This window comes from Sphaerodactylus townsendi, linkage group LG06 (genome assembly GCF_021028975.2).
Source record: "Sphaerodactylus townsendi isolate TG3544 linkage group LG06, MPM_Stown_v2.3, whole genome shotgun sequence".
Lineage (NCBI taxonomy): Eukaryota > Metazoa > Chordata > Lepidosauria > Squamata > Sphaerodactylidae > Sphaerodactylus > Sphaerodactylus townsendi.
The window spans coordinates 29,346,593-29,374,567 of record NC_059430.1 but is presented as its reverse complement, the minus strand read 5'-3'; the positions used below and the strand labels follow the sequence as shown (position 1 = coordinate 29,374,567).

At 43.7% G+C, this 27,975-nt stretch overlaps 1 protein-coding gene across 2 annotated transcripts in view; it reads left to right on the top strand.

The window, feature by feature from the left end:
- The first annotated feature begins 2,322 nt into the window (after nt 1-2,322).
- The window catches only part of AGK (acylglycerol kinase), a 51,171-nt gene continuing 25,518 nt past the window's right edge, over nt 2,323-27,975 (top strand). For both annotated transcript variants that reach the window (XM_048501881.1, XM_048501880.1), the window contains exons 1-5: nt 2,323-2,537; nt 5,572-5,738; nt 17,801-17,840; nt 24,048-24,127; nt 27,733-27,808. In XM_048501881.1, coding sequence (XP_048357838.1) covers nt 5,629-5,738; nt 17,801-17,840; nt 24,048-24,127; nt 27,733-27,808 — 306 coding nt within the window. In that variant the 5' untranslated portion in view covers nt 2,323-2,537; nt 5,572-5,628. The remainder of the gene's footprint in view (nt 2,538-5,571; nt 5,739-17,800; nt 17,841-24,047; nt 24,128-27,732; nt 27,809-27,975) is intronic.

Sequence of the window (27,975 nt, the reverse complement as noted above, 5' to 3'; positions counted from 1 at the left end):
CAGAAATCTTTCTCATCACCTACCACCAGATTTTTTTTTAGCTAGGGCCTCTTCCACACTTCCACTTTCAAAATTGTTTTCAAGTGGATTTTGCTATTTCGCACAGTAAAATCCAGCTGCAAAGTGCATTGAAAATGGATTGAAAGTGCATTGTTCTGCGTGTGCGGAAGGGGCCCAGGTATTCCGGGAATTGAATCAGGAACCTGCTGCATGCAAAGTTAATGTACTTACAGTGAGCTAAATCCCCTGCCTTCAGGTCACTGTTCCCCATGAGTCGTTCTTGGCCATCTAGCCAAAAACATTGTTTTGGCACAAAGCTCTCTCACGCAAGATTCATGCTGGAACATAATGCTGATTTTGAGCCTTCAACAGCCTGGGCTCACATTGGATTGTTATGGCATTTTAGTATGTGATTTTAGTATTTTAATAACATTGTATTATTCATCAAAAAACCCTCTAGATTACAAAATGTTCTCAGCATCTTCCAGATTTTTTTCCTAAGGAGAGCAGCATATCCCCCAGTAGCTGACTGAGGAAAGATTAGAAGGTTTAGATGATTCTCAATTTGAGTGTCATGTTTCATCCCCACCAGCTTGTGAAACCTTAGATGGTACACCTTCAAGGTATTCATATGATGCAGTCTTTGGAAATTAAAAGTATGGGGAGAAAGACCTCACTTAGATGACACTTTTAGTGCCCCAGAACTGTGGCTAGTACCTACTAAACCTCTCCACTATCACCTGTTTGGAGAATTCCTGACCTTTAACAGCTAGTAAGGTTTAGTGGTTAATATATCAGAACAGGGGAGATGAGGTTTCAATCCCCACTCTGCTGAGATACTTCCTGAGTAACCTTGGGCCAGCCCCACTCTCTTTGCCAGCTCACCTTACAGGGTTGTTGTAAGGACAAAATGAGGAAGGGAGAACTCTATACATTGCTCTGAGCTCCTTGGAGGAGGGTGGGACAAAAATGTCGGCACATAGCTGCATTCCCCCCTCCCTTCTATATTCTCCACAGTGAAAACTTACATTGGTAGAATTTATGCCTTTCCTAACAGCTGAATTTTTACTGAAACGCAAAGAATGAAGGTGCTCTCTTCCCCATACAGGCAAAACATGTCAGAGTATCAGCTCCGCACCAAAAGCAGCTCTAAGGCAAAATGTAGCTGGCTTATGTTACAGTTACATTATTTTCACCTTGCTCTCTCTACAAGCAGCTCAGGTCAGTGAATATGATTCTCCCTGTCTAGGTTGTATAGGTTGTATTTGCATAACACCCCTTAAAGGTAGGTTAGGCTGACAGAGAGAATGAGAAATGTAAAGGCAAAAAAACCAAAGGTTTGGTGGCACCTTACAAATAAACAAACTTGTTTCAATATTGACTGACTGATGGCTAATCAATGTCAGCTCATTACAATACCACCTCAGCATCCTGTTTACATACAAACAGTTAAACAGTTTACATATAAACAGTTAAAGGAGTTGTGGCTCCTTTGGTTTCTCCAAAAAGTTTAGCAATTTTTGTAAAACTTTTGTAAAACAATTTTTGTAAAACAATTTTTGAGGGAAATATAACTGGCTGAACCCGTTTGGGGGGAGAGTCCTGTGCAAAGTTCTTCCCCAAAACAGGATAAACAGCTTCCTCAGCCCATTATATTTGGGCTGTGTGCAAGCCACCAAAGTTTCGATATAATTGAGACTCCTTTCAAAACCATTAAGGGTGACACTTGATAATTAAGAGACATAAAGTGTAGGTGGCTGTGCCATTTCTTCCATTGTACAAACTCTTGCAAATGCCAACGAAGATGAGCTAAGTCTAAAATATGTCAATAAGCGTTTGCACTCAACTCAATTACTTCCATAGCCTGAGAAATGGGCTGCTACCCATGCAAAACAGCTACACAGGCGTAGCATGTACACTCAGGACAGTGCAATGCCGGCATATAAATGAAGCATAAAATGCTGTATGGGTGCACAAATTAGTTTGGACATATTACTAAATCCACGGTAACAGTGCTATCTCTGCAGAATGAGGTGGCAGAGACCTTAGTGCTAGAGAGCTCTCTGCCACCTCATTCTGCAGAGAGCTTTAGGGACAGGGTCAAGGTGATCGCCTGTCCAAGCACTGGGTCACTGCTGACCCATGAGGTGGCGTCACATCCCCACGTTTACTAGGCAGACTAAAGGGGAAGGGGGGGGGGGTTCTCCTCTCCCACTGCTGCAAGACCCCCCTTCCCGGACTCGGGGTGTTTTCTCCCATGAGGAACGACGCCTGCGCGGAACTAAAGCGAGGCGGCTCCCTGTTTCCATTGCAGCCCGGCGGAAAACAGCGAGGAGCCAGGAAGCAGCGTGGCTGTGCGGGGAGCGACCCGTTTGCTGGCGTGACAGTCCCGTCCTCCGCCCCGACATCAGCCTTGCAGAAATAGGAAGGCGCTGAAGCTACCGGAGGGCTGCCCCGAGGAAAGGGTGCGGCAAGGAGGAAGAGGAAGAAGAAGAGAGCTGCCCAAGGGACTCCACGTGTCGCAGGAGGCTGCCCAGGTCGGCTTCCTTAATTCTGCGGAAAGTGCATCAGTATCCATCAATCTGTTTCCTTTGTAATAACTGAGGAGCTGTTTGAACAGTGGAGATGCACACTTCCCCTCTCCACAGCATATTTATAACGAGTTTGCAATCGTTATAAATGGAAAAGAAGTAATTTGTAACTATTGCAACTCGTTATAAATCTTCTGTACGGAATCCACAGAATCACGTCGAGCCTGCAGGGAGGTTAGCCTGAGTGACTGGTTCCAGGTAGCCACCTGGGGGAATGGAGGCTTTAGCTTATATTCACGTTGCTTTCATCTCTGGAGGTTTGGGGTTGGTGCCTGGGGAGGGTGGAAACTCAGTCGGGGTATGTAGCTGCTGTGTTCTCCAGGGGAACTGATCTCTAGTCTGGACAGCAGGTATAATTCCAGGTCCCTCCTGGAGGTTGGCAGCCCCACCTGTGACTTTATTCCTAATGCCACACTTTAGTTGTGTGTGGTGGGATACAGTGGGTGGAGCCCTCAAAAGACAGAGACAGTGGCGGACTGGTTCAGTCACAGGCATTTCAAGTTAAAAAGATCGAGTGGCCAGAGATGTGAAAAAACTGAGACTCTGGGGAGCCACTACAAGACTACACAGATCACCCAGTGAGCTGACTCAATGCTGGTTTGAGAAGGAAGCTTCAAGAGGCAGGAGGGGGCACTAGTGAAGACCCTGCCACCTGGTCAGTATTTTACCAGCCAGACCAGAAGTCTCTGCTGGTGTAGTAGACTGACCTAGTCACACAGCACAATGAGGTGGTAGAATGGGTTGTAGCTTTTCAGAGGATGCTGTTTCATCCAGACAGTTCCCTGTATCTTGAAAAATGACACAGAAGGGTTCTAGCCCAGTTCTCTATTTGCTGTTCTAATTTTCTCTTTGCTAAGGAGTCTTTGATGTTGGTGAGCATTCAGAGATGGCATATCTTACCTGCTTTGGCTCATGCTACCACCTTCCTTTTCCTTTTCTAGAGGAGACCTTAGCCATGTAATAAATGTTGTAAATAAATAAAATGTAGTGGGGCAACAGAAGTCTAGACTATCCAAACATTATAATGAGGTGACTGGATGGGTTGTAGCATCTTAGAGTGCAGGTCTATGTCTGTGTGTATAGGGTGATTTGTTTTAAAACTATGCTCTTGTTTTGTAAAGTTCGCTACAGGAAGAAAACGAGCACAGAAGGGAGCATTCTGAACTAGTTAGAAGTGGTCAGTTTGTCTGTTCTTTTGCTTCATTTATGCCTAGTCTTTGTCTGCAGTGGGGGCTCAAAGCATTTTATATTGTTCTCCTCTCCTTTTAATCCTCACAATAACCCTGTGAGGTAGGATTTGGGCGTCTTAGTTGATAGTTCCATGGGAATGTCAACTCAATGCATGGCAGCGGTGAAAAAGGCAAACTCTATGCTGGGGATAATTAGGAAAGGAATTGAGAATAAAACTGCAAAGATTGTCATGCCCTTATAAGCGATGCGTGCCCTTAGTACTGTGTTCAGTTCTGAATCGCCACATCTCAAAAGGATATCGAAGAGATAGAAAAGTGCAGAGAAGAGACGAGGATGATTGAAGAAGTTGGAGCACCTTCCTTAGGGAGGCTGGCGTTGGGACTCTTTAGTTTGGAAGAGGAGACGTCTGAGGGGGGGGATATGATTGAAGTCTATAAATTATGCATGGGGGGGTAGAAAATGTTGACAGAGAAATTTTTTCTCTCTTTCTCACAATACTAGAACCAGGGGGCATTCATTGAAAATGCTGGGGGGAAATTAGGACTAATAAAAGGAAACACTTCTTCCATAGCGTGTGATTGGTGTTTGGAATATGCTACCACAGGAAATTGGTGATGGCCACTAACCTGGATAGCTTTAAAAGGGCTTGGACGGGTTGGAGGAGAGTAATCTATGGCTACCAATCTTAGTCCTCCTTGATCTCAGGTGCTAATGCCTTAGCAGACCAGGTGCTCAGAACGCTTGTAGCAGAGCCATTGCTTTCACATCCTGCATGTGAGCTCCCAAAGGCACCTGGTGGGCCACTGCGAGTAGCAGAATGCTGGACTAGATGGACTCTGGTCTGATCCAGCAGGCTAGTTCTTATGTTCTTATGTTCTTATGTTAGGTTAGGCTGACAGCGTGTGTTACTAGCCCAGGGTCACCCAGTCAGCTGCCATGGAACAATGGGGATCAAACCCGGGTCTTTCAGATGTTCTGCAGATAGTTTCAGGTTGGTAGCCATGTTGGTCTGCTAGAGAAGGGCAAGATTTGAGTCCGGTAGCAGCTGAAAGATCAACAAAATTTCCAATATATAAAGTAGACTGATGAAGGAGCTTTGACTCTGGAACACTTATTCCCCGGGAATCTTGTTGGTTTTTAAGGTGCTAATGGACTCAAATCTAGGCCCTTGTGTGACACTTTAACCACTATGCAGCACTGTCTCTCTGCCAGCTCATTCTTCAAAGTTAGCACTGTTACCCTAGATTTAGTAATGGCCAAACTAATTTGTGTACCCATACATCATTTAATGCTTCATTTGTGTGCCAGCATTGCACTGTCCTGAGTGAACATGCTAAGTATGCGTAGCTGTTTTGCATGGGTAGCAGCCCAGTTATCAGGCTATGGAAGTATGAAGTCCCCTTGGTAAGTTATTTTGCCTTGCCAGCATTGTATTTGAGGCCTGATTTAAATGCAGTGCTGGTGAGTTACATGTCTCTGGGGTTTAAGCAAAACATGGATAGCTTCTTTGCAATGGGTGCTGGCCAGTTTAAATCACTCATGCAAAGTTCCACAAGGAAGATTTGTGCCTTGCCAGCCTCTCGTTTAAATCAAGCTTAAGGCCTGATTGAAATATGGTACTGAAAAAGCAAAAGTACTTACCGTGGGGCATTGTATTATTACTAGACCGCTACCCGTTTAAAGCAGCTTCCTGGAAATGAAGCAGGTGATTTAAGACATAGCTAATATTTAACCATTTCTGTGGCTTTATTAATATTGTTATTTGTACTTTATCTCATGGATATTCTAGGGTGCCATTTCTTCACATTGGAATCCTTGTAAAGTGTGGTGTGGAGTAAAAGAAAACATGGCCAAGGTGGTGAAAATGTTTCAAACCCTTAGAAATCACTGGAAGAAGACTACTGTTGGGATCGGCCTTCTCACCTGGGGAGGAAACTGGCTTTATGGAAAGCACTGGTAATTATTGTTTAGCCTTTAAAAGTATTTCAAAGTTTGCTTCCCCCCCAAAAAAGTTTTTAAAATGTATCTAAAATGTACCTGTGAACAGACTTCACGAGGTTTTTAACCTAAAACAAAGAGTAGCAATGTTTCAATTTAATTGAATCTCATTTAAAAACCATTAAGAGTGGCACTTGATAGTTAAGAGACAAAACGTGTAGGTGGCTGTGTCCTTTCTTCCATTGTGGCAGTATTTTCCCCCAAATTTAAAATTACTAGTCTTAGAAATCCCTGACCTAGATGACCGGGCAAGCCTGCTGTTGTAATCTCTCAGAAACTGAATAGAGTTGGTCCTGGTTAGTACTTGGATAGGAGACCAACAAGAAAATCCAGGGTTGCTCCAGAGAGGCAAGCTGTGGCAAACCACCTCCTTTGTCTCTTGTCTTGAAAACCCTACAGGGTCACTGTAAGTCAGCTTAATGACACTACGGGGTCACTGTAGTGACTTAATGACACTTTAAACACACACAGTGTTAAAAATACGCACATGCCCTTCTTTTAACTGGAATTACTTTGTTAAAAGATGTAAATTTTCAGGAAATGCTGAAGTCTTAGGAAGCCCCTCTCTCCAGAAAAACTGAAATGTGTGCAGCACTTAGGCCCCTTCTGCACATGCAGAATAATGCACTTTCAATGCACTTTGTCACTGGATTTTACTGTGCGGAATAGCAAAGTCCACTTGCAAACAGTTGTGAAAGTGGATTGAATGTGCATTGTTCTGTATGTGCAGAAGGGGCCTTATTCAAAAAGGTTAAGCACTGGGCCATTATTTACACATGGGGGGGATGTCATTCATGACATTTACTATGGAGACTATGTATGGGTGGTTTACCATTGCTTCCTCCAGTCATAAGAACATAAGAACATAAGAACAAGCCAGCTGGATCAGACCAGAGTCCATCTAGTCCAGCTCTCTGCTACTCGCAGTGGCCCACCAGGTGCCTTTGGGAGTTCACATGTAGGATGTGAAAGCAATGGCCTTCTGTGGCTGTTGCTCCCGAGCACCTGGACTGTTAAGGCATTTGCAATCTCAGATCAAAGAGGATCAAGATTGGTAGCCATAAATCGACTACTCCTCCATAAATCTGTCCAAGCCCCTTTTAAAGCTATCCAGGTTAGTGGCCATCACCACCTCCTGTGGCAGCATATTCCAAACACCAATCACACGTTGCGTGAAGAAGTGTTTCCTTTTATTAGTTCTAATTCTTCCCCCCAGCATTTTCAATGAATGCCCCCTGGTTCTAGTATTGTGAGAAAGAGAGAAAAATTTCTCTCTGTCAACATTTTCTACCCCATGCATAATTCTTATAGACTTCAATCATATCCCCTCAGACGCGTCTCCTCTCCAAACTAAAGAGTTCCCAAACGCTGCAAGCCTTTTCCTCATAAGGAAGAGCTGCAGTCCCTCAATCATCCTGATAGCCCTTCTCTGCACTTTTTTCTATCTCTTCAATATCCTTTTGGAGATGTGGCTGACCAGAACTGGACTCACAGTACTCCAAGTGTGATTTTCACAGCTTTATATAAGGGCATGACAATCTTTTGCGAGGTTTTATTCTCAATTCAACTTTTCCTAATTATCCCCAGCATAGAGTTTTCTTGCCTTTTTTTCCACAGCTGCCATGCATTGGAGTTGACATTCCCTTGGAACTATCAACTAAGACGCCCAAATCCCTTTCCTGGTCTGTGACTGATAGCACTGACCCCTGTAGCATGTATGTGAAGTTTGGATTTTTTACCTTTTCATATGTGCATGCTTGCATTTTGCTACGATGAACTGCATTTGCCATTTCTTAGCCCACTCACCTAATTTATCAAGGTCCGCTTGGAGCTCCTGCTCAGTAATCCTTTGTAGTTTCTCACCACCCCACCATAATTTGGTATCATCTGCAAACTTAGCCTGCGCTACCCATAACCCCTACTTCCAGGTCATTTATGAATAGGTTAAAAGAGCACTGGTGCAATGGGATGCGGGGGGACAATTCCACTCCTACATCTCTCCATTGTGAGAATTTCCCATTTACACCCACTCTTTGCTTCCTGTTTCTCAACCAGTTTTTAATCCATAGGAGGACTTCCCCTCTTATTCCTTCATTGCTGAGTTTTCTCAATAGTCTCTGGTGAGGAACTTTGTCAAACTTTACCTCCAACAAGCTGGGTACTCATATTACCAACTTCAGAAGGATGAAGGGCTGAGTCAACCTTGAGGCAGCTACCTGAACCTGACTTCCTTTGGGATCAAACTCTAGCTGTGGCCGGACCTTGGACTGCAGTACTGCAGCTTACCACTCTGTCCCATCAGTCTTAGCAATATTAGTAAAATAAATGCCTTGTACTATTTGACATTCTTATGAAATTGTAAAGTTAAAATGGTTTACAGCCCAATCCCCGGGGGGTGGGGTTCAGTGAGGGTAGTTTGGCAGTGCCAAAGGGTGGCACTTCTGTGGCACATCCGCGCTGCTTCCATTGGAGTTCCAGGTGGTGCCATAAGGAGTGGGGGAAAAGGTAACCCCCTGCTGCCCAGAACATTCCATAGAGAAAAGTGATTTGCACCACGTGTTTCGTTGCATAAATCAGAGGGCTGAGTCAGAGGCGTTCCTGCGGTGAAAGACCTTTGGAAGCTTAGTTGTCTTCTCCCCTGGGAAACCCATAGCCTGTCCCCAACTGTGCCTGCATCTTCTTTTACTCCAGAATAGCTCTGGGGTGGTTGCCTCTTCCAGGTCGGGCGCAGCAGAGCTCATTTGCTCTTCCAGCCTATGTGCCCCTTACATGGTGAGCAAACATGCCAGTGTGAACCTATGCTGATTCTGCAACTTCTTTCGCTCCCCCCTCTCCAGGATTGGACTGCATGGGGCCAATTCTAAGCATGTTTACTTAGACATAACTCCCATGGTGTTCAGTGGGGCTTAGTCCAGGAAACTATAATTAAGATTGCAGCCATTGTACCCTGTCCTACGGGCAAACATGTATCTTAGTTACTGTAATCTTCATTTGAAGAGAAACAGCTGTGTGTCTTTAAGAAAGAATTAAATAATGGGTTGGCACCCGGGTCAATCGACCAGTCAAATAATATTCTGTGAGTATCCTGTAAAGGCAAGAAAGCAGTTAAATGCAGAAATGTTCGTATTTACACATACTGTAGGCAAGATTATTAATAGTTCTATACTGTTTAAAGTATTTGTTTCACAGCAACTGTTGCCTAATTTTTTCTTGTAATTAGCATGAGTGTCAGACTTCGTAACTGAGTGGTCTTCAGCCACTAGCTGGAGGTTGGCAACTGTATTGATTGTACTGTCCTAGATTTGGCTTTGACTTCAATAGACTTGGCAGACTGGAAGTAGATTTGGTTTCTGTGTGTGTGTGTGTGTGTGTGTATGTGTGTTCTCCCAGAAAGAAGTTTATTTGAACTGTCTAGCACTGATACTGATTTTATGGGGCTTGTTGATAAAGTGTGGAATAAAACAGTGAAAACGACTCATAGAAATCCTAGGCCAGTGATGGCGAACCTATTTAAGACCGAGTGCCCAAATTACAATCCAAACCCCAGTTATTTATCGCAAAGTGCCAACCCGGCAATTTAACCAACCCGGCAATTTAACCTGAATCCTGGGGTTTTGTTTTTTTAAAAAAAAAAAAACGGTTGGCTCCCTCTTCCTCCACCCCACCCGCTTGAGCAGAGGCCAGCCTGCTCTAGCCTCCAGTAAGTCCTGCGTGCACCGCTCTGTGCCTCTCTAGCATCTCTGCCTCCTCCGCGCCCCCCACCTCCGCGCCCCCCACCTCGGGCAGCAGCCACTCGGAGCACAGCCAAGTCATCCCTGCTCACCGTGGTGCGCGCACGTCATGCTCAGTGGCCCAGGCCAGCCTAGATGTGTGTGTGGGGGGGTTTATTTTCTTCCCCCCACATGATGAACTCTGTGTGTGTGTCCCACAGAGAGGGCTCCGAGTGCCACCTCTGGCACCCGTGCCATAGGTTCGCCATCACTGTCCTAGGCAATGAGAGACATAAGGTTCTGCTTGTTAAATTTGGGAGTATTGATAAGTATGCTTCACTTATTCTTTGAAAGCAGTGGAAGACATTAAGGGAGCTTGTCAGAGGTCTCCTCTGAAGTAAGTCCCACGTTGTTCAGCGAAATGAATGTGCTTCAGTTGGAGTAACTGCACAGGATTGTATTGCTCTTACTTAGATAACAGTTTCGCAGCAACGCGTGTCACCTTGCAAGTGAGTCTTGGTTGTTGCTGACATCTGTGGCTCAATTACTATGCTTGAAGCATGCTTTCAAGTAGACGTATGTTGTGCCCTTTTATAACAGATTAAAGGCTTAGCAAAATCTTGTGCCTTGGTTTCTTGCGTAGTTGGGGTTTCGAATGGAAAAGGTGCTGCTTTAGCTCAACATTACTTTAGATTAGCCTTTGACTCCTTGGAATTAGCTGTCTTAGGTGCTGCTCTTTCATTTACAACTAAAGAGGAGCTTCTTCCCCGGATGGTGCTAAAAGTTTCTCCATTTTCCTCTAGGTTGCAAAATCTAGGCTATGTGGCTGTGGAGTTTGATGCGTTTATTCTTTCGAGGAAATTCCAAGGTAGTAACAGAAGAAAAAGAGCTGGTTTTTATTCGCTGCTTTTTCTCTACTGAAGAAAGTCTCAAAACAGCTTACAATTGCCTTCCCTTTCCCTTCCCCCACACAGCTGCTTTGTGAAAGTGGGGCTGAGAGAGATCTGAGAGGGCCATGAGTAGCCCAAAGTCACACAACAGGCTTCACGTGTAGGAGGGGGAAACAAATCCAGTTCACCAGATTAGAGTCAGTTGCTTTTAACCAATTCTGGCCCTATTGCAGTAAAACTCCTTGTGAAGTCTTAAAGACTACTGATTTCTTTGTTTGGGCTAGAGCAGTCATCCCTTACCTTCCCAGACCTGGGACTCATTGAGTTGGAAACATGTGGTCAGAAGTCAGGAGGCATCAGAGTCTTGTGGCAGATGTCTTCCAAGCTGAGACCATGAGCAGCAAACCAAGGGAACTCTCCTAAGCAGGTCTATTCAGAAGTAAGCCCATGTTATGTAGTGGGGCTTATTTCCAGGGAAGTGTTTTTAGTATTGGAATCTAAAAGAATTAGGGATAGGAAACATACTGTATTTACTCAAAATCAGCACAAAGGTGTTTTCCTCCCAGGTATGCTGTCCCTCCCCCCCCCCCCCAAAAAAGTGGGGGGGGATTCATCTTAACGTTTGTGTACAGTTTATGTCCAATAACATTACAGTTCCGGGTGTAACATTCTTTGGTAACTATGAAGGTTTTGCCACCTTGCTGTTCTACTGTTTGATGGATGAATTCATTTATCCAATTCTGATCATTCATTTTTATCCCATCGTGCATTTGAGGAGATCAGAGATCTCAAAGATGCCTGGTTCTATCTCCACTTTCTCCTCTCAATAACCTTAGAGTCATAGAGATGGAAGGTGCCATCCTGGCCATCCAATCCCCTACTCAATGTAGTAGCATCTTCTACATCCCAGACACGTGTTTGCTGAGCTGCTGTGTAAAGACTGGCTGTTAGGGGGAGCTGGCCACCTCCCTAGGTAGCTGATTCCACTCTTGAACAACTCTTACTGGAAAAAATGCTCTCCTAATATCTGGCCGAAATCTTTCTGCCTGTAATTTAAACCTATGATTGGGAGTCCTATCCTCTGCAAGACAGTTGCTGCTGAAAGAAAATGAACCCACCCCTAAGATTACCCAGTGTGATCATTATAAATGGAGATCAAGTAGAGCGGGTGGCTAGTTTTAAATTTCTGGGCGTTATGATTAAAGAGGACTTAACCTGGGGCATACAGACTGCCACGGTGGTTAAGAAGGCCCAGCAAAGACTGTACTATCTGAGGCTTTTAAGGAAGCAACAACTGGATGGAAAACTCCTGGTGTCCTTTTACCGCTGTGCTATAGAGAGTATCTTAACCTACTGCATCTGTGTATGGTTCTCCAGTTGCACAGTGGCAGATAGGAAGGCGCTCCAAAAGGTGATCACTACTGCACAAAGGATTATCGGCTGCCCTCTCTCCTCCTTGGAAGAACTCTATAACTCCCGAAGCCTAAAAAAAGCCCAAAATATTCTGAGGGACCCTTCTCATCCAGCACACTCTCTTTTTTTGAACTGCTACCATCTATGGTAGGCGATACAGGACTATCAAATCTAGGACAAAGAGGCTTAGAGACAGCTTCTACTCTAGAGCTGTGGCTATGCTAAACTCTGCAGCTTCGTGTTGATGTGTTTGGGGCTGTGTAGGGATGGGTGGAGGAAGGGGGAAGTGAAGATGATGTATGAGTCTGAAATTGTATGAGTATGATGTATTGTATGAAATTGTATGAGTATGTTGTATGAGTCTGAAATTGTGTGCATCGAGGAATGCTGCTGTAAATTTCGTTGTGCGTGCACAATGACAATAAAATGCTTATGCTTATTAGCACAATGGGGGTTTGGACTCCGGTCCTAGTTAATAGACATTGTGTAGTCGTGTAGTGGTTAAGAGCAGGTGCATTCTAATCTAGAGAACCGGGTTTGATTCCCCGCTCTGCCACTTGAGCTCTGTAGGCTTGTCTGGTGAACTAGATTAGCTTGTGCACTCCAACACATGCCAGGTGGGTGACCTTGGGCTAGTCACAGTTCTTTGGAACTCTCTCAGTCCCACCCACCTCACAGGTATTTGTTGTGGGGGGGGGAAAGGGAGAGGAAAAGGAGATTGTAAGTCCCTTTGAGTCTCCTTACAAGAGAGAAAGGGGGGGATATAAATCCAAACTCTTCTTCCTCCTCCTCCTCCTCCATGCCTACGCATAGAGGAAAAACGATAATAAAATTTCATCCGCTTTTCTTCCTTCTGTTTGTTGTTCTTTATTCTGTATATGTGTGCATATAATACCTGCCACATTTTGTGCTTCTAATGAAGTAGAGTCTAGATCCCAAATGCTTAAGCTGCAGCAAACATATTAGTATTCAAGGTGCCTCGAAGTTTGCGTTCACTGCAATAAGACTATCAGAGCTACCCCACTGGAATTTCTTAGTATGTAAAGGTTTGCCCTGATCTTTCCAGCCATTTGGGGGAAGGAAAGCCTTTAAATCGATAGCAATTAGAATGCTCTTCTTTTCCTAATGACCTGCCACCTAACCTGCCAGCTTGCCTTTCCTCGTATAAAACTAAAGGCCTCAATGGCAGATACAGCATTTAGAAACATCCACTTGGTTTATAACAGATTTAGATCCCATTCATCTTATCTAGGGACCATTTGGAACTCAGTGTTGGAGATGGCAGCTTTGTCCTCTGCAGAAAAAATACAGCCAAACAAATCTACCAAAGCAAGCTGGGATAATATTACTTACATGAACCTTGCAGGGAATATTTACCTTTCAGATCTATGTTGTTGGTAAGCTTTTTTGAGAAGCTGAATTAGTTAAGTATTGATTCTGATTCAGTTACCTAAGTAACTGAGGTACGCTCCTTTATTTTTCTCCCTTGCTTTTCTGGCTTGCCAGACAGGTCCAGTTACTTGGAAAATAATTGTTAAATTGGATAGCAGCGAAGCAGCACTTAATTAACCAGAAATTGCTGAGCTTTGAATTACTTTTTGCTTGAAAGCAGAAGGGGTTGCAAGCCATGAGCAGAAGCAGTGGGTAAAATGACTTCATACTTTTCCTCTGGATATTGTCACAGGGATAGTAGAAGTCCATTCGCTTTTTCAGGCAATGATCACTTAGCAGGCAAACATATAAACTGTCCTATCCCCTGCAACTTATTGGAAGGTTATTGCATTAAGTGAGTCATTGCTCTTACTGTATAATAGTAAATTAGAAGGCAGTTGACAATGTCCGATAAGGTGAAGAGATGGCCTGCGGCTGAGGCAAGTGAGCGTGTTGAGGGAATTGTCTGTTCTGGGTGCTCCGACACTCTGGGCCCAACCAGATGTCTCATCACTGCTGCCATTTTAAAGCAATTTACGAATGTTGTGTGGTCCAAATCCTGATGGGACTGGAGCATGCTATTCTGAAGCGCTCTTGTTCCACCACCCATGTGTCTTTCTAAGTGCCAAAACAAATGTGGGGTGCACGTGCAGCTATTTTGGCACTTGAAAATGTGCAGGGGGGGGGGGGGGAGGCGGACACATGACCTCAGCCTGCTATGCTGTCGGTCCAATCAGTGGCAGGTCCCCACAGCATTTTTAAGTTGTTTTAAAATGGTGGTGGAGTTCATGGGTCCAACCTGTATCTAATTTGGCCCTTAGTGACAGGGCAGTAGAGAATCTCATTCTGAAGAACGAGGTCTGCGTTGGCCCTTTACCCAGAAGTCATCACATGGTGGGCAAAATTCACTTTACTTTTCTTTATAATGCATAGGTGTTTGTGTATGATGTTCTGTGGGGATGAAGATGGAGCAGAGGCATCCAATTCATTTCAGAGCCAGAGTTGACTTTTAACTAGTATTTAGTAAAATTGCTGCAATTAATCAATGGTCTGCTGTTCGTTTTCCAGAAGAAAAAAATCCTCTTTCTTAACGCACAAGATTTATTCCTTTGTATTTGAAGAGCAAACATTATGTTAAAGGGAGCACTAATGCCTCTAAGGAAAACATTGATAAATATTCCAATTAGGCATGAATCGGAGTAATTTATTATTTATATGTTCTCCCACTTAGAAAGCATTCTTCTGTTTGTCTTTATTCTCACTAAAGATTTTTCTATTGACTGAGTTTCTTTTGTTGCTTAGTTTGAATTTCTTCTGATTGATTCTTTATTGGAAATCAATAGTTTTATAATACGAGGAAAGCTACTTTGGCAATAATATGAGTAAGGTAGGATAAGTTATTCAGCTCCAATGAGTAGGGGTGGGCAGAGAACAGAGAAAAGTTTTGGTTGTTCTGTAATGAGCCAGATAATTTGCTGTATTTTAATAGAAACACAGAAGGCTCTTTGAGTTGAATTGAAAGGATAGTTGTGACCCTTTGGTAAAATAACTTCCACTCCTCCCAATCCAAGGGGTTCATCTCCTCAGATCCGAGCTATCCTGAGGCATCAGCAGGTACCTCTGAGATCTTTGCTCCCTTGCCCTTTTGCTGCTTGATATATTAATTCAGTGCCACCTTTTCGGGCAGAGTGAGAGGAATTAGAATAGGAGTGCCATTTCCGTAGAGAGTGGGTCGTCCAGAACTGATACACTACTTTGGTTCATTACCTCTTTTACTTCACTGTACTTCAGCCCCAATTTTAGCAAAATCTACAGGACACTGATTAGGGAAGAATAGTTCCATGGAATAAAAACAAGTGTGCAGATAAACCAAATTAAAAACAGCAACTGGATATGGAGGTACACGAACTTCTGCTCTTGAAAAACTGATGCCTCCGAATTATGGCCTCAGCTGAGTGGCTGTTTCTTTCAGAGGAAAAGGCCCCAAAGACCAGGGTTCGATGCCAGATGTTTAGCTTCGCACAAGCTCAAATCTTGTGGGTTCCCCCCCCCCAACTAAATGGTAAAGGTGCAAGCACCAGGTCATAACTGACCAATGGCGTGCCATCACATCATGACCCCAAGTATTCCAGCAAATTGTCTCACAGGTCTTGGGCTCTATTTCCCTCTCTTTTTCTCTTTGCTGTCCTACTAATTTCCACAGCCTAGTGGTTGCATCAGTATAAGGCCATGGTGGCGAACCTTTGGCACTCCAGATGTTATGGACTACAATTCCCATCAGCCCCTGCCAGCATGGCCAATTGGCCATGCTGGCAGGGGCTGATGGGAATTGTAGTCCATAACATCTGGAGTGCCAAAGGTTCGCCACCACTGGTATAAGGTGTAGGAGACTGCCTCAGCCAATATGAAGCTGTGTGTCTGTTGCTCTCATTGTGTCAGCTCCTGCTCCATCTGCCATCCTCCCCAGGAATGTTTGATCATCATCCTTGGGCTGGGTGTGAACTTTCTTAGTAGTAGTGCCAGTCTTGCTGAATGGCATGCCTAGAAGGGTTAGGAGACTACCAGCTCTGCTGAATTTTAGATAGAGATGTAAGAAATCCAGGCCTTTTGTGCACATTTGGCCTCTTCAGGTCAAGTATATGTTACCTTCGGATCAGATTCTCAGTTCTGCACGATTCCCCACTCTCTTCAAAACTCATCGTGCTGCAGATCAGAGCAGCCTCGTGGTTTCCAGGAATGGACAAAAGACAAATTTCCCCCTTCCTGAGCACAGAAAGCAGTATGGTTTTTCTTCTTTCAGATGTTCTGCTCCTCCCACCTTTCCCTGCTTATGGAGGAGCAGTTCCACTGGTGTTTCTGGGATCAGCACAACCCTTTTTCTTTTTTTAAATTTAAGCACTTTTGATCTATCCCAGGAGTGATAGATCAAAGGAACAACTTTAAGCCCCCCCCCCCCCCCACACACACACACACAATAAACAGGTGGCCATCAATGAACCTGGAAGCATTCTCCTCGGGACAGCCAAAATGGTGACCAGGCTTTGGGGAAGCAGCAGGGCACCTCCTGGCATGGAAATGAGGAAACGTGGGGAGACCCCTGCAGGGAAGCACGCAGCCTCACCGAGAACTTAAGTGCACAAAGGGAACAGAGTTTTTCAGTGATCCTTTATGATGGATGCCTGTTAATGTTGATGGGTTTTTTGTGTTGACCTTTGTGGCATGGACTGAGGCTACAAGTGTTCAGCAGTTCCCAGAATTCCAATTCCAAAGCCTTTATTGGCATTATAAATTACAGAGTTAGTAAAAAGGTGCATTTATCTACTAACTGAGACATTCAAATATTAAAATACATTAAAACAGCGTTGAACATTCACAACATTCATGCACACATAAAATAATTTAGCCATTGCTACTATGTAGGCAATGATTGCGCCTTACCAAATAGTTCCTCAAAAAACTTGCAACATTCTCACATACAAGATCACAGGAACCGTTGAGTAGAAAATTCATAACAGATGGTAGCCTAACATCGTTTGAGAGTTCCCAGAATTGTTGGAAGGTATTATTTTTTGTAAACTGCTTCAGGGGTCCTCTGGAGCTGAGCCCTCCGGGGATAGGGCGGTATAGCAAGTTTAATAAATAATAATAATAATAATAATAATAATAATAATAATAATAATAATAATAATAAAAATAATAATAATAATAATAATAATAATATATTAATATTTTCAACGCAACCCGATTTCTTCCTTGCCTCTGCTACAGTGTGCTTCTTAGTCCCAAGCAGTGTGACCTCAGGCAGGTCATTACAATATGGAAGCCTTCACAGACATTCTCAGTCGGAGGGGTTCTGTGAGGAGAAGGAACTAAATTAATTTAGTCCCTGGGAACAGGGATTGCTTCCTTGGCAACTGGTCTTGGAGCTGGTAGATGTTGAGGTGTGATTGAGGAGGGAGGTGGAGATGTTGTGACGTTTCATCACACAGTATGGGAGGGCCCGAAGTGATCAGTTCTTGTCTTCTTCCTGCCTATTGAGTCAGCCCTGCCTCAGTGATGTAGCTGCATGACCTTAGCACAGTGCATTCAGTTGACATTTGGCTTGGTTCAGTTGACATTTGACTTCCTGAAGACATCAGAATGGTTTGGCCATTTGTTTGGCTGGCCGAGCAGCTGAATAATGCCATGCTTGAGGGGTCAAAGGAGAAGGGTTTAGTCAAGCATGGTTTATGCAATGTAGAGCTCAGGGTCAGATGGTCCATGCTGTGGATAAGGCATTCTTCAATCATCTAAGCTCATTACATGGGCATTGAGTTCTCAGGTGTGGAAGATGTACATAAGGAGCTAAATGACAAAGGAACACGTGGCTTCCAATTGCAACAACTTTTGGGTGGGAGGATTCCTTTCCAGCATCTTGGCAAGAGGTTCCTTTTAAAAATATGGTCCCTGGGCTTTTGTGTGCCAACGCAGCAGTTGAAGTAGGTTTTTTTTAAAAAAAATGCAGGCATCCACCTATTTCCTTTCCCCAAAATTCCACTATCTAACATCAATTCTTTTCTCTTTTTTTTCCTGATAGCGATAACCTGCTAAGGAGAGCTGCATGCCAAGAAGCCCAGGTAATACCATTTAACAAGATCAAATTAGATTAAAATCCCCTTCTTATCTCTCTCACGCAGGATTCTGGAGGTTCTCCCAGCAGGTCTCTTGGACGTGACACGCCTGACAATGGAGCTTCTGTATTCTTTTGCTAATAGACCATAAGGCACATATTTCCTGCAGGGCCTGTGCTTTGCACCTAATTATACTTCAAACTCCATGCCTTTGTGAATTATTCAGGAGCATTATGAAGATAAATTTTGTATTGTTATTCCATTTGACTATTTTGGAAGCTTAGTTACCTGTATGGCTCCTGTTAGGTAAAGTTTGAGGGCACGGGTCACAGGACTGACAGTTCTTGAGACTGAAATACCCCATTTTGTCAGTAGACAGCAACGAACAATCAGAGGGGACCCCTGCTCCGTGTTCGGCGCACGGTTTCAAAAAGGTGTACTTCCGACCAGGATCCGAAATGACGCGCGCTGAGGGGTGGGAGGAGCGGCAGAATCGGGGTGACTGCGTTGTCGCTGCGTTGTCATTGCTGGTGTAGTGGGGAGTGCTGCAGGACCCTGGGGTATTTGCCGTGAGGAGCGCGCATCTAATGGTGGGTGGGGAATCGACCAGAGTGTAGCTTTTGTGTTCTCCTTGGACCTGGTGTTCCAGTATGTACACAAAGAAGGAACATGATTCCACGAGCAGGAAAAAAGAGACTGACTTCATAATGAAAACTGTTTTATAAATTACCATCATTTTCTTACACCTTAGCAGTATTTGGCCCCCTTCCCCATACCTGTTATGGGTCTATTGCCCATTTTATTTTGGGACCACTAAATTCAGTGTACCCCAAATGCTCTGAAAGCCTGGCCAAATGGAAATTTCAGGAGTGTTTGAAATATTTTGAGGTAAATACAGTGCAGGTTTGTAGAGAAGTCATTTGGATTTGGGATCCTGTGTAAAATCTGTATTTCTTGTGCTGTACACTATACTTTGTATTTTGATGAGAAGGCAACATTTTTAAAAAGAGGTTTATTATATTCCTAATAGTATACTGCACTGAATCTTTCTCTCCACACCCCCTTTTTCTAGGATCCTGTTCCATATAAAATGAAACATACATTTTAGTTGTCACCAAGATCAAAAACCCAGAGCCTTAATTAGAAGGAAAATGTAATCCCTTGTCTGCATGTATATGTCAGTAAATGAATGCAGATGGAAATGTAACTAGGTATTTTGCCACCTGACATCCAGACTCTGAACTGCCTGAGTATTCACATCATAAGAACATAAGAACAAGCCAGCTGGATCAGACCAGAGTCCATCTTGTCCAGCTCTCTGCTATTCGCAGTGGCCCACCAGGTGCCTTTGGGAGCTCACATGCAGGAGGTGAAAGCAATGGCCTGCTGCTGCTCCTGAGCACCTGGTCTGCTAAGGCATTTGCAATCTCAGATCAAGGAGGATCAAGATTGGTAGCCATGGATCAACTTCTCCTCCATAAATCTATCCAAGCCCTTTTTAAAGCTATCCAGGTTAAATAGAATTTAATGTGTTCACCACATTATAGACCAGTGGCACTCACCCCCATCATCATGAAGTGTTTTGAAAAACTGGTCCATAGGCATATTAGTTCTTGCCTTCCAGATACATTTGATAAACATCAGTTCGCATATCGGACTAATAGATCTACGGAGGACGCCATTGCCATTAGCCTCCACACTGCTTTGACCTTATCTGGAACATCAGGGAATTATGTGCAGAATCGCTTTTTTGGCGGACTTTACTAGTTCAAGATTTAATACAATCTCGCCACAAAGACTGGTGACGAAACTCGTGGATCTTGGACTCTCACATTCAATCTGTTTGTGGATTAGGGACTTCTTGTCTGGAGGCGTTTCCCAGAGGGTTAGACTGGGAAATTGGGTTTCCTCAGTTCTTACGCTAAAGATGGGAACGCCACAGGGCTGTGTGTTGAGTCCTTACTGTTCACCCTTTATACATAATGACTGTAACTCCTGTCTATCATAGTAACACCATTATCAAATTTGCTGATGACACACAGCGGTGGTGGGGCTCATCTCTGGAGGGGATGTAGAGTCTGCCTATCGGAATGAAGTGGACCGACTGTCTCTCATGGTGCAGGGGAAAATTAACCTGGTTCTTAACACTAACAAGGACAAAGAGAGCTCATAGTGGACTATAGAAGGAATAGCTCCAGAAATTCAGCCCACTATGACTATAAATGGAGATCAAGTGGGAGGCGGGTGGCTAGTTTTTTAAATTTCTAGCGGCGTTATATGATTAAAGAGGACTTGACCTGGGGCGTACAGAGATCTGCCGCGGTGGTTAAGAAAGCCCAGCAAAAGACTGTACTTTCTGAGACTTTTAAAAGGAAGCAACAACTAGATGGAAAACTTCTGGTGTCCCTTTTACGCTGTGCTATAGAGAGTGTCTTAACCTACTGCATCTGTGTATGGTTCTCCAGTTGCACAGTGGCGAATAGGAAGGCGCTCCAAAGGGTGATCACTACTGCACAAAGGATTATCGACTGCCCTCTTCCCTCCTTGGAAGAAATCTATAATTCCCGAAGCCTAAATAAAGCCCAAAATATTCTGAGGGACCCGTCTCATCCAGCACACTCTCTTTTCAAACTGTTACCATCTGGCAGACGATACAGGGCTCTCAGAACTAGGACAAAGAGGCTTAGAGACAGCTTCTACTCTAGAGCTGTGGCTATGCTAAACTCCGCTGCTTCATATTGATGTATTTGGGGCTGTGTAGGGATGGGTGGAGGAAGGGGAAGTGAGGATGATGTATGAGTCTGAAATTGTGTGCATCGAGGAATGCTGCTGTAAATTTCGTTGTGCGTGCACAATGACAATAAAATGCTTATGCTTATGCTTATGCTTATCCAGGTTAGTGGCCATCACCACCTCCTGTGGCAGCATATTCCAAACACCAATCACACGTTGCATGAAGAAGTGTTTCCTTTTATTAGTCCTAATTCTTTCCCCCAGCATTTTCAATGAATGCCCCCTGGTTCTAGTATTGTGAGAAAGAGAGAAAAAATTTCTCTCTGTCAACATTTTCTACCCCATGCATAATTTTATAGACTTCAATCATAGACATCACCGCAGATGGAACACCCAAGTCCTGTCTCTTCACCTGACCTTGTATCTCCTCCGGTTTTATGCTTGTCAGAGGATACTGGTCACACTTTCCATTGAAATTCATGAAGTACAGAGAAACCAAATGTTGTCAAGAGGTCTGTGGGGTGCAAGATTACTGGCTAGCATAATACCTTTTGTATTTTAGTGGTGGAAAATGCCATCAAATCACAGGTGACTTTTGGTAAACTCTTAGGTTTTTCAAGGCAGGAGAGAAGCTGCGGTGGTTTGCCATTGTGTGCCTCTGCATGGTGACCTTGGATTTCCTTGTTGGTCTCCCATCCAGGTGATAACTTGGGCCAACCCTGCTCAGCTTCCAAGATCCGATAAGATTGGGCTACCCTGAGCAAATGAGGTCAGGGCTATGCTACAGATGAAGAATTTTAGTGGAAAGAAGTGATGGTCAAACCAGAAATATATTTTGAAAGCTGATTGTGAGAGTCTCTGTTCCTATTAAGGGTTAGTCAGTGATTACAAAGGTTCACAATGTTTTCTTCCTTCTCTCTCTCTCCCTCCCCCCGCCCCAAGATGGTACATATAAGAATAAAGCTCCCCTCAAAAAAAAACCCCATCAGTTCTTCTGAGAGTTTAATTTGTAGTATAGACAGGTTGTTCGTTCAGAGCAAACAGATATATTGCTCCCCCTACCAAGTAAATAATTAGATGTTTCTAACAGCTGTTAACAGACCAGAGAATTATAAATGGAGACAGTCATTTCCCCTGATTTCCCTCAAGAATGCAAAAGTAATAGAATTAATCACTGACTTTTCCCATCTGCTCTTCAAATAATATGCCAGTTTGATTTCCTCCGTCCTTTGCCCCCTGAATCACTGTCTCACCTACCTTCTGCTGCCGCTTCCCTGATGCGGTAAAATAAATAGAATTTAATGTTCAGCTTTGTTCTAATGTATTTTAAATTCTCTGCTCTAATAATCTCAGTGATGTTGATAATCACTGTGAATTTGGAAAGCATCAGAGCTCTCTTAATATGATTGTTTCAGCTGCCTCGTTCAAACCCCATCACCAACTGTGCTAAGAATAAATCCATTTATTACTATTAATAGTGGTAATTGAGTGAGCCTTGCCTTTCCTGCTTGGTTTGTATCTGCGTGAGGCAGATCTTTGTTGATGGGTTACAGCAAAACAAACTGCAAATGCCGAGCGTTTGCTTTGTTTGCTGTGAAACTGCATGTGCGTGAGGTCCTTATGTGGAATCAAAGAGTTGGAACAGACCGCAAAGGCCATGCGGTCCAACCCCCCGCCATGCAGGAACACACAATCAAAGCACTCTTGACAGATGGCCATCCAGCCTCTGTTTAAAAGAAGGAGACTCTACCGCCTTCCAAGGCAGCGTATTCCACTGTTGAACAGTCCTTGCCATTGGAAAATTCTTCCTAATATTTAGGTGGAATCTCTTCTCATAGTTTGAATCTGTTACTCCATGTCCTAGTCTCTGGAGCAGTAGAAAACAAGCTTGCTCCCTCTTCAACATCCCTTCAAATATTTAAACATGGTTATCATGTCACCCCTTAACCTTCTCTTCTCCAGACTAAACATACACAGCTCCCCAAGTCTCTCCTCACAGGGGCTAGATTCCAGAACTTTTACAATTTTGGTTGCTCTCCTCTGGACACTCTCCAGCTTGTCAGTATCCTTCTTGAATTGTGGTGTCAGAACTGGACACAGTATTCCAGGTGAGGTCTGACCAATACAGAATAGTATTATTACTTCCCTCGATCTAGACACTGTATTCTTATTGATGCTGCCCAGAATCGCATTGCCTTTCTTAGCTGCCATATCACACTGTTGACTCATGTTTAGCTTGTGATCTATTAGGACTTCCAGATCCCTTTCAAATGTACTATTGTCAGGCAAGGGCTGACATCTTATATTCGTGCATTGGTTCTTTGTAATTCACTGCACATATGTCAGTACTGTAGGCCTGTAGTTTGGAGGTTGGCAGCCTTGAGGTTCAACACAAAGCTCATATGGGTGTTTTTTAGACCAGGGATCTCCAGTGTGGTACCTGTGGGCATCATGGCACCTGCCAGGATTGTTCCTGGTGTCCACTAAGTATTTATAAGGAAAGGGTGGGGCTTTTGTCCAGCAAGGCATCTGATTGGCCATTGGAGATTTTATTGGTCGTGTGGCACAGAAAGTAGGCTGTGGCAGCCATTTTGGAGTCATGCCCACCACACTGTGTCAGAATTCCAGCAGTGCTCACAGGCTCAGTGAAAGATTGGTGACCCTCATTTCAGACCTCAAAGGCCTTATGGAGCAAGATGTCCTTGGGTCACTATTCTCCTACAGGCCATTGGGCCACCTGAAATTTTGTACCTGTGGGGCAGTAGGCCCTCAGAAATGACATGGAAACGGATACAGTGCGGGTCTCCCAAAAGCATGAGAAGGGAAGAGGCCACAGTTCATTGGTAGAGCATCTGCTTCGCACACCATTGGTCCCAGGTCAGTCTCTGGCATCTCCAGGTAAAAGAGTCAGGAAGTATGTTACGTGAAAGACCTCAGCCTGACTCTCTGGAGAGGATACTGATCTTGATGGTCTGGTTCAGTACAAGGCAGGTTAATGTGTTCATGTGTTCACTAAGGGAGGGAATCAGTGGAAATTACCAGCACCACCCTCTTCCACAAACAAAAATGCCATTTCATTGGAGGATGTGCTAACTTTGAAGAGGGCAGATGACAGAAGAAGAGTTTGGACTCATACCTCACTTTTCTCAACCACAAGGAGTCTCAAAGTGGCTTACAAACTCTGTCCCTTCCCCTCCCCACAACAGACATCTTGTGAGGTAGGTGGGTCCTGAGAGAACAGTGACAAGCCCAAGGTAACCCAGCAGGCTTCATGTGTAGGAGTGGTTCTCCAGATTGGAATCCACCACTCTTAACCACTATACCACACTGACTGTCAAGGCAACCTTTGTTCCCCAGTGATTTGGTATCTTTCTTTTCATGGGTGAAAAAAGGGTGGGGAGGTTCAATTAACAAAATACCTCAAAAACAGGAGAAATACAATCTTTTAACAGAGAAAACTCCTTTTCTCTACATTATTAGGTGTTCGGCAACCAGATTATTCTTCCAAATGAGGAGATAAAGAAAGCAACGGTGTTTCTCAACCCCGCAGCTTGTAAAGGGTAAGGTCCCCTTCCCTAGCTTGTTTTCCAGTTCCTTTGCTTTTGTCCTTCTTACCTTTGGTTGCATGGAACAGTCACTTTTGTGGGTTTTGTCCTTCATACTTTTTGGTTGCATGGAATTACAAGTGACTGCCTGAAGCAGGCTCTTGTGAGGCTTACAGTTTCTACTGCCTATCATCTCCGAATCTAGCATTTAATAATGCTAGTTCTGGGGAACGTAGGCCATGAACATTTGATGCACTGGTGTGATTGTCTTTTATGCACATTTTTCTCCAGTTGTTTTGCTTCCTTGGTAAGAAACCACCAAAAAAAGTGTGCAATGACTGCACTTTTTACATGAACCTGAAATCATGGTTCTCTTTTTTGAGCAAGATTCCTCATTAAGATTTTCAGTTCTCCGAAATGGAGACATTTGCTTATTGAGTGTGCCGTTTTATCTCAAGCCACACAAGACTGTGCTCATCTCAAGTAGCTCAAAAGTTTGAATGACATAACCTGAAATAAGGGTTTATCCTGAAATAAGGGTTTATCTGAAAAGAGTTCCACAAACCCCCGCACAAACATTTGGTCCCCTTTTTCCCAATATCACTGACTTTTTAATGCTAAATCTTATAGCAAGCAACGCCAGAAGCTGCTGTCTGGACATAGCTTTACCTTGTCGTTCATTCTGCTTTCCATCCATGTGGAAATAGCAGCTTTTGCACAGACTGGCCATTTTAAGAGCAAATATTTAGCTTAACTGGCGTTATGTCCTCTTCCTATAACATCATAGGCGTACACAGTGCTGAGGGAAAATTTTAAGGGCTTTGGCAGCTGTTTTTTCAAACGTGCCTCCCAATGAGGCTTTGTATCTTATTGATCACATCTGGCCAGAGCATTTTTGTCATGCTCTTCCAACATCTGTCTTCACACTACTAAGACTTTGTTTTCACAGTGAATTGGTAAGCGTGTTTCTTTAAGGTAAGAGTTTATGTGGTAGAATGCTTCTCCGTTGGAGCAGAAAGAAAAAAATTGCTTCATACAGAAACCTAAATGTTAGCGAGAAGAGCTCTCTAACCTTCTACCTGGTACATTAGTTTTCTAAGTGAATAGATTTTTTTCCCTCTAAGAACATTTCATTGTGGGGACCTGAACCCCCCCCCCCCTCACACACACACACACTGCAATCTGAAATGGTAGAGTCCAGAAACAGGTGTACCATCTTTTCTGTTCTTTATGAGACTGAAGGAACAGGACCTAGAATTATGCAGCTAGGTGGAGAAAGGCTAGTTATTTCCCCAATGAATCACATCCAGGTTAGGAGACTGAATAGAGAGTTAACAAACCTATATCATGTTCCAGGCCCTGAAATACCAAAAGCAAAGGTGGGCGGCTTGGTGTTTCTACATCCCAAATCAACAGATGGCTGCTATTTATCTGTATGTAAGCAAGGGGAGCATTGTACACGGTACCACTTTACAATGCCCCTTGAACATTTCTTTCCCCTTCTGCAAGAGCTATGCCTGTCCTGCTGGTTAACGTTGATTATTTAGTGAGCCTAAACAGAAAGTTGTGTATCAAACTTTTTTTTCTAATAGGGTTGACATCTTACAAACTGCACATCTTTGGGAAAATGTTGTTTTATTTAAAGCGTGTTTTCCATTCCCTGGGTGCTATAAATTATTTTTACAGAATAATTTATAATTAATGGCACAGCTGTTTATTATGCAGTAAAAGGCATAAAAATGTATGAGAGCATTACCAAAACAAGGTCAGGTAAAGTTTTGTTGTTGTTGTAATGTTACTGAATAATAAAACAAGTAACATATATTTTCCCTTTAAAAGAGGAATGAAGGGCTAGCATTGCATATCTTATTAGCTGAGAAATGGCGTGTAATTGGCTCAGGGGCTTATTTTGGGTTCTTGTGAGGAAGGGGGTTCATGACCTTGTTGAAGGCTGCAGAAAGAAAGTAACGTCATAAAGGGTGGCCTAAGAAGCTGATAGTTCTCATCAAAACCAAACTTCCTGAAGTGGCTGGAAAATGAAAACTGCATTAAAATTGCAGCTGTAATTATGTTCCTTGGGAAATAAGCCTTCTTAAACCCAGCACATCTTCTGAGTAAATTCACCTCAGAATCAGACTGTTAAAAACATTTACTTCGAGATACCTAGTTTGATGACAGCAATGTAAAAACAACAACAACAACAACATATACGTTATAATTCCTTTTCTATAGAGATGAGAACAGTTCCCCTTTCGTTTTCCCCTCCCCCGTGTCCTTGGAAAGTATGACTGAACATCACAGCAGTGCTCCCCAGATCAACCCAACCCGAAAGGCTCCCTGGGCAGTGCCTTGTAAGACTTTCTGGGTAATTTAGCCATGTGCAAGCAGTGTTTGCTCAGGATGGTTCTGTCTTCTTCCCATCATCCAGAGGAGCCTTTTCCTAGATCTTCCAGGCCCGGTCCAAGTACACTTTTACTTAGAACTATTTCTGGGGACCCAGTGCATGGTCATCTGGTTCATCTGCGTCTTTGAAGTTGCACACATCTGTCCGTTGGCATGTCGTATCCATCATAGCCTGTGCTCTCATCATACCGTTTCCCCCAAAATAAGACATCCCCTGAAAATAAGACGTAGTAGAGGTTTTGCTGAAGTGCTAAATATAAAGCATCCCCCAAAAGTAAGACGTAGCAAAGTTTTTGTTTGGAAGCATGCCCGTCGAACAGAACACCAGAGCATGCAGCTGTGGAGCGGAAAAATAAGACATCCCCTGAAAATAAGACATAGCGCATCTTTGGGAACAAAAATTAATATAAGACACTATCTTATTTTTGGGGAAACACTGTAGTCAGCTTAAATCTTTTTTCTTAATTGCCATCTTAATTGATCTCAGATTGCAAATGCCTGAGCAGACCAGGTGCTCGGGAGCAGCAGCAGTAGAAGGCCATAGCTTTCACCTCCTGCACGTGAGCTCCCAAAGGCACCTGGTAGGCCACTGCGAGTAGCAGAGTCCTGGACTAGATAGACTCTGGTCTGATCCAGCAGGCTCTTTCTTATGTTCTAATATTGGGATTCAGAAGGACCTTCCGAACTTCCAGTTTGCAGCTCAAGAGCAGAACGGGAGGCTGGAGAAATTTCAGCATGGACATTCTCTAAATAAGCCCCTTTTTCTTTATGTCTGGAACCACTTGACAACAACAAGTTCCATTTGGCGTTGCGAATTCCCTGATGAGCAACAGCAAGACAATCTCATGACAGCACTCTTAAGAGCATCTCAGCTTTGCAATTAAGCACTGACTGAGGTGCTCGGTGCGCCTTCTGCCCCTCTGTTTGCACTGATTGGCTTCAGTGTTGAGGTCAACAGGCTTCATATCTTACCGCTAAGAACTGGATACCAATAACTCATGCTTCACGCAGAAGTTAGTGCCACTCAAATAACCACCATTATTCCAACAAGTTGATGGCTTTTTGCTTTGGTTCCCCCCTCCTGCTAGAACTTGCCGTGTTGCTGTAGACATAAAGGCAGAACAGCTTATAAATGTAATTTAAGGTTTTGGGTTTTCCCCTTTTAAATTTAAACCCCCTCCCCCCCAATCAAGTGATCTTTTTTTTTTAATTTCTAGTAAAGCCAGAAGCCTTTTTGAAAAAAATGCTGCCCCGATTCTACACCTGTCTGGGTTGGATGTGACTATTGTCAAGGTAAGCCGCTGAAAATGGACTTGTGCTTTCTCGTCCTATATTCCGTTTTTCGTAAGATACTGGTCAGAACTGTAAATGCCAAAGCTGAAAGCTTGTATTTATTTCAGATAAATGCCAAAACCCCGAGAGCGGATATTTATTTCAGGTGGTTATTTCAGATACAACTG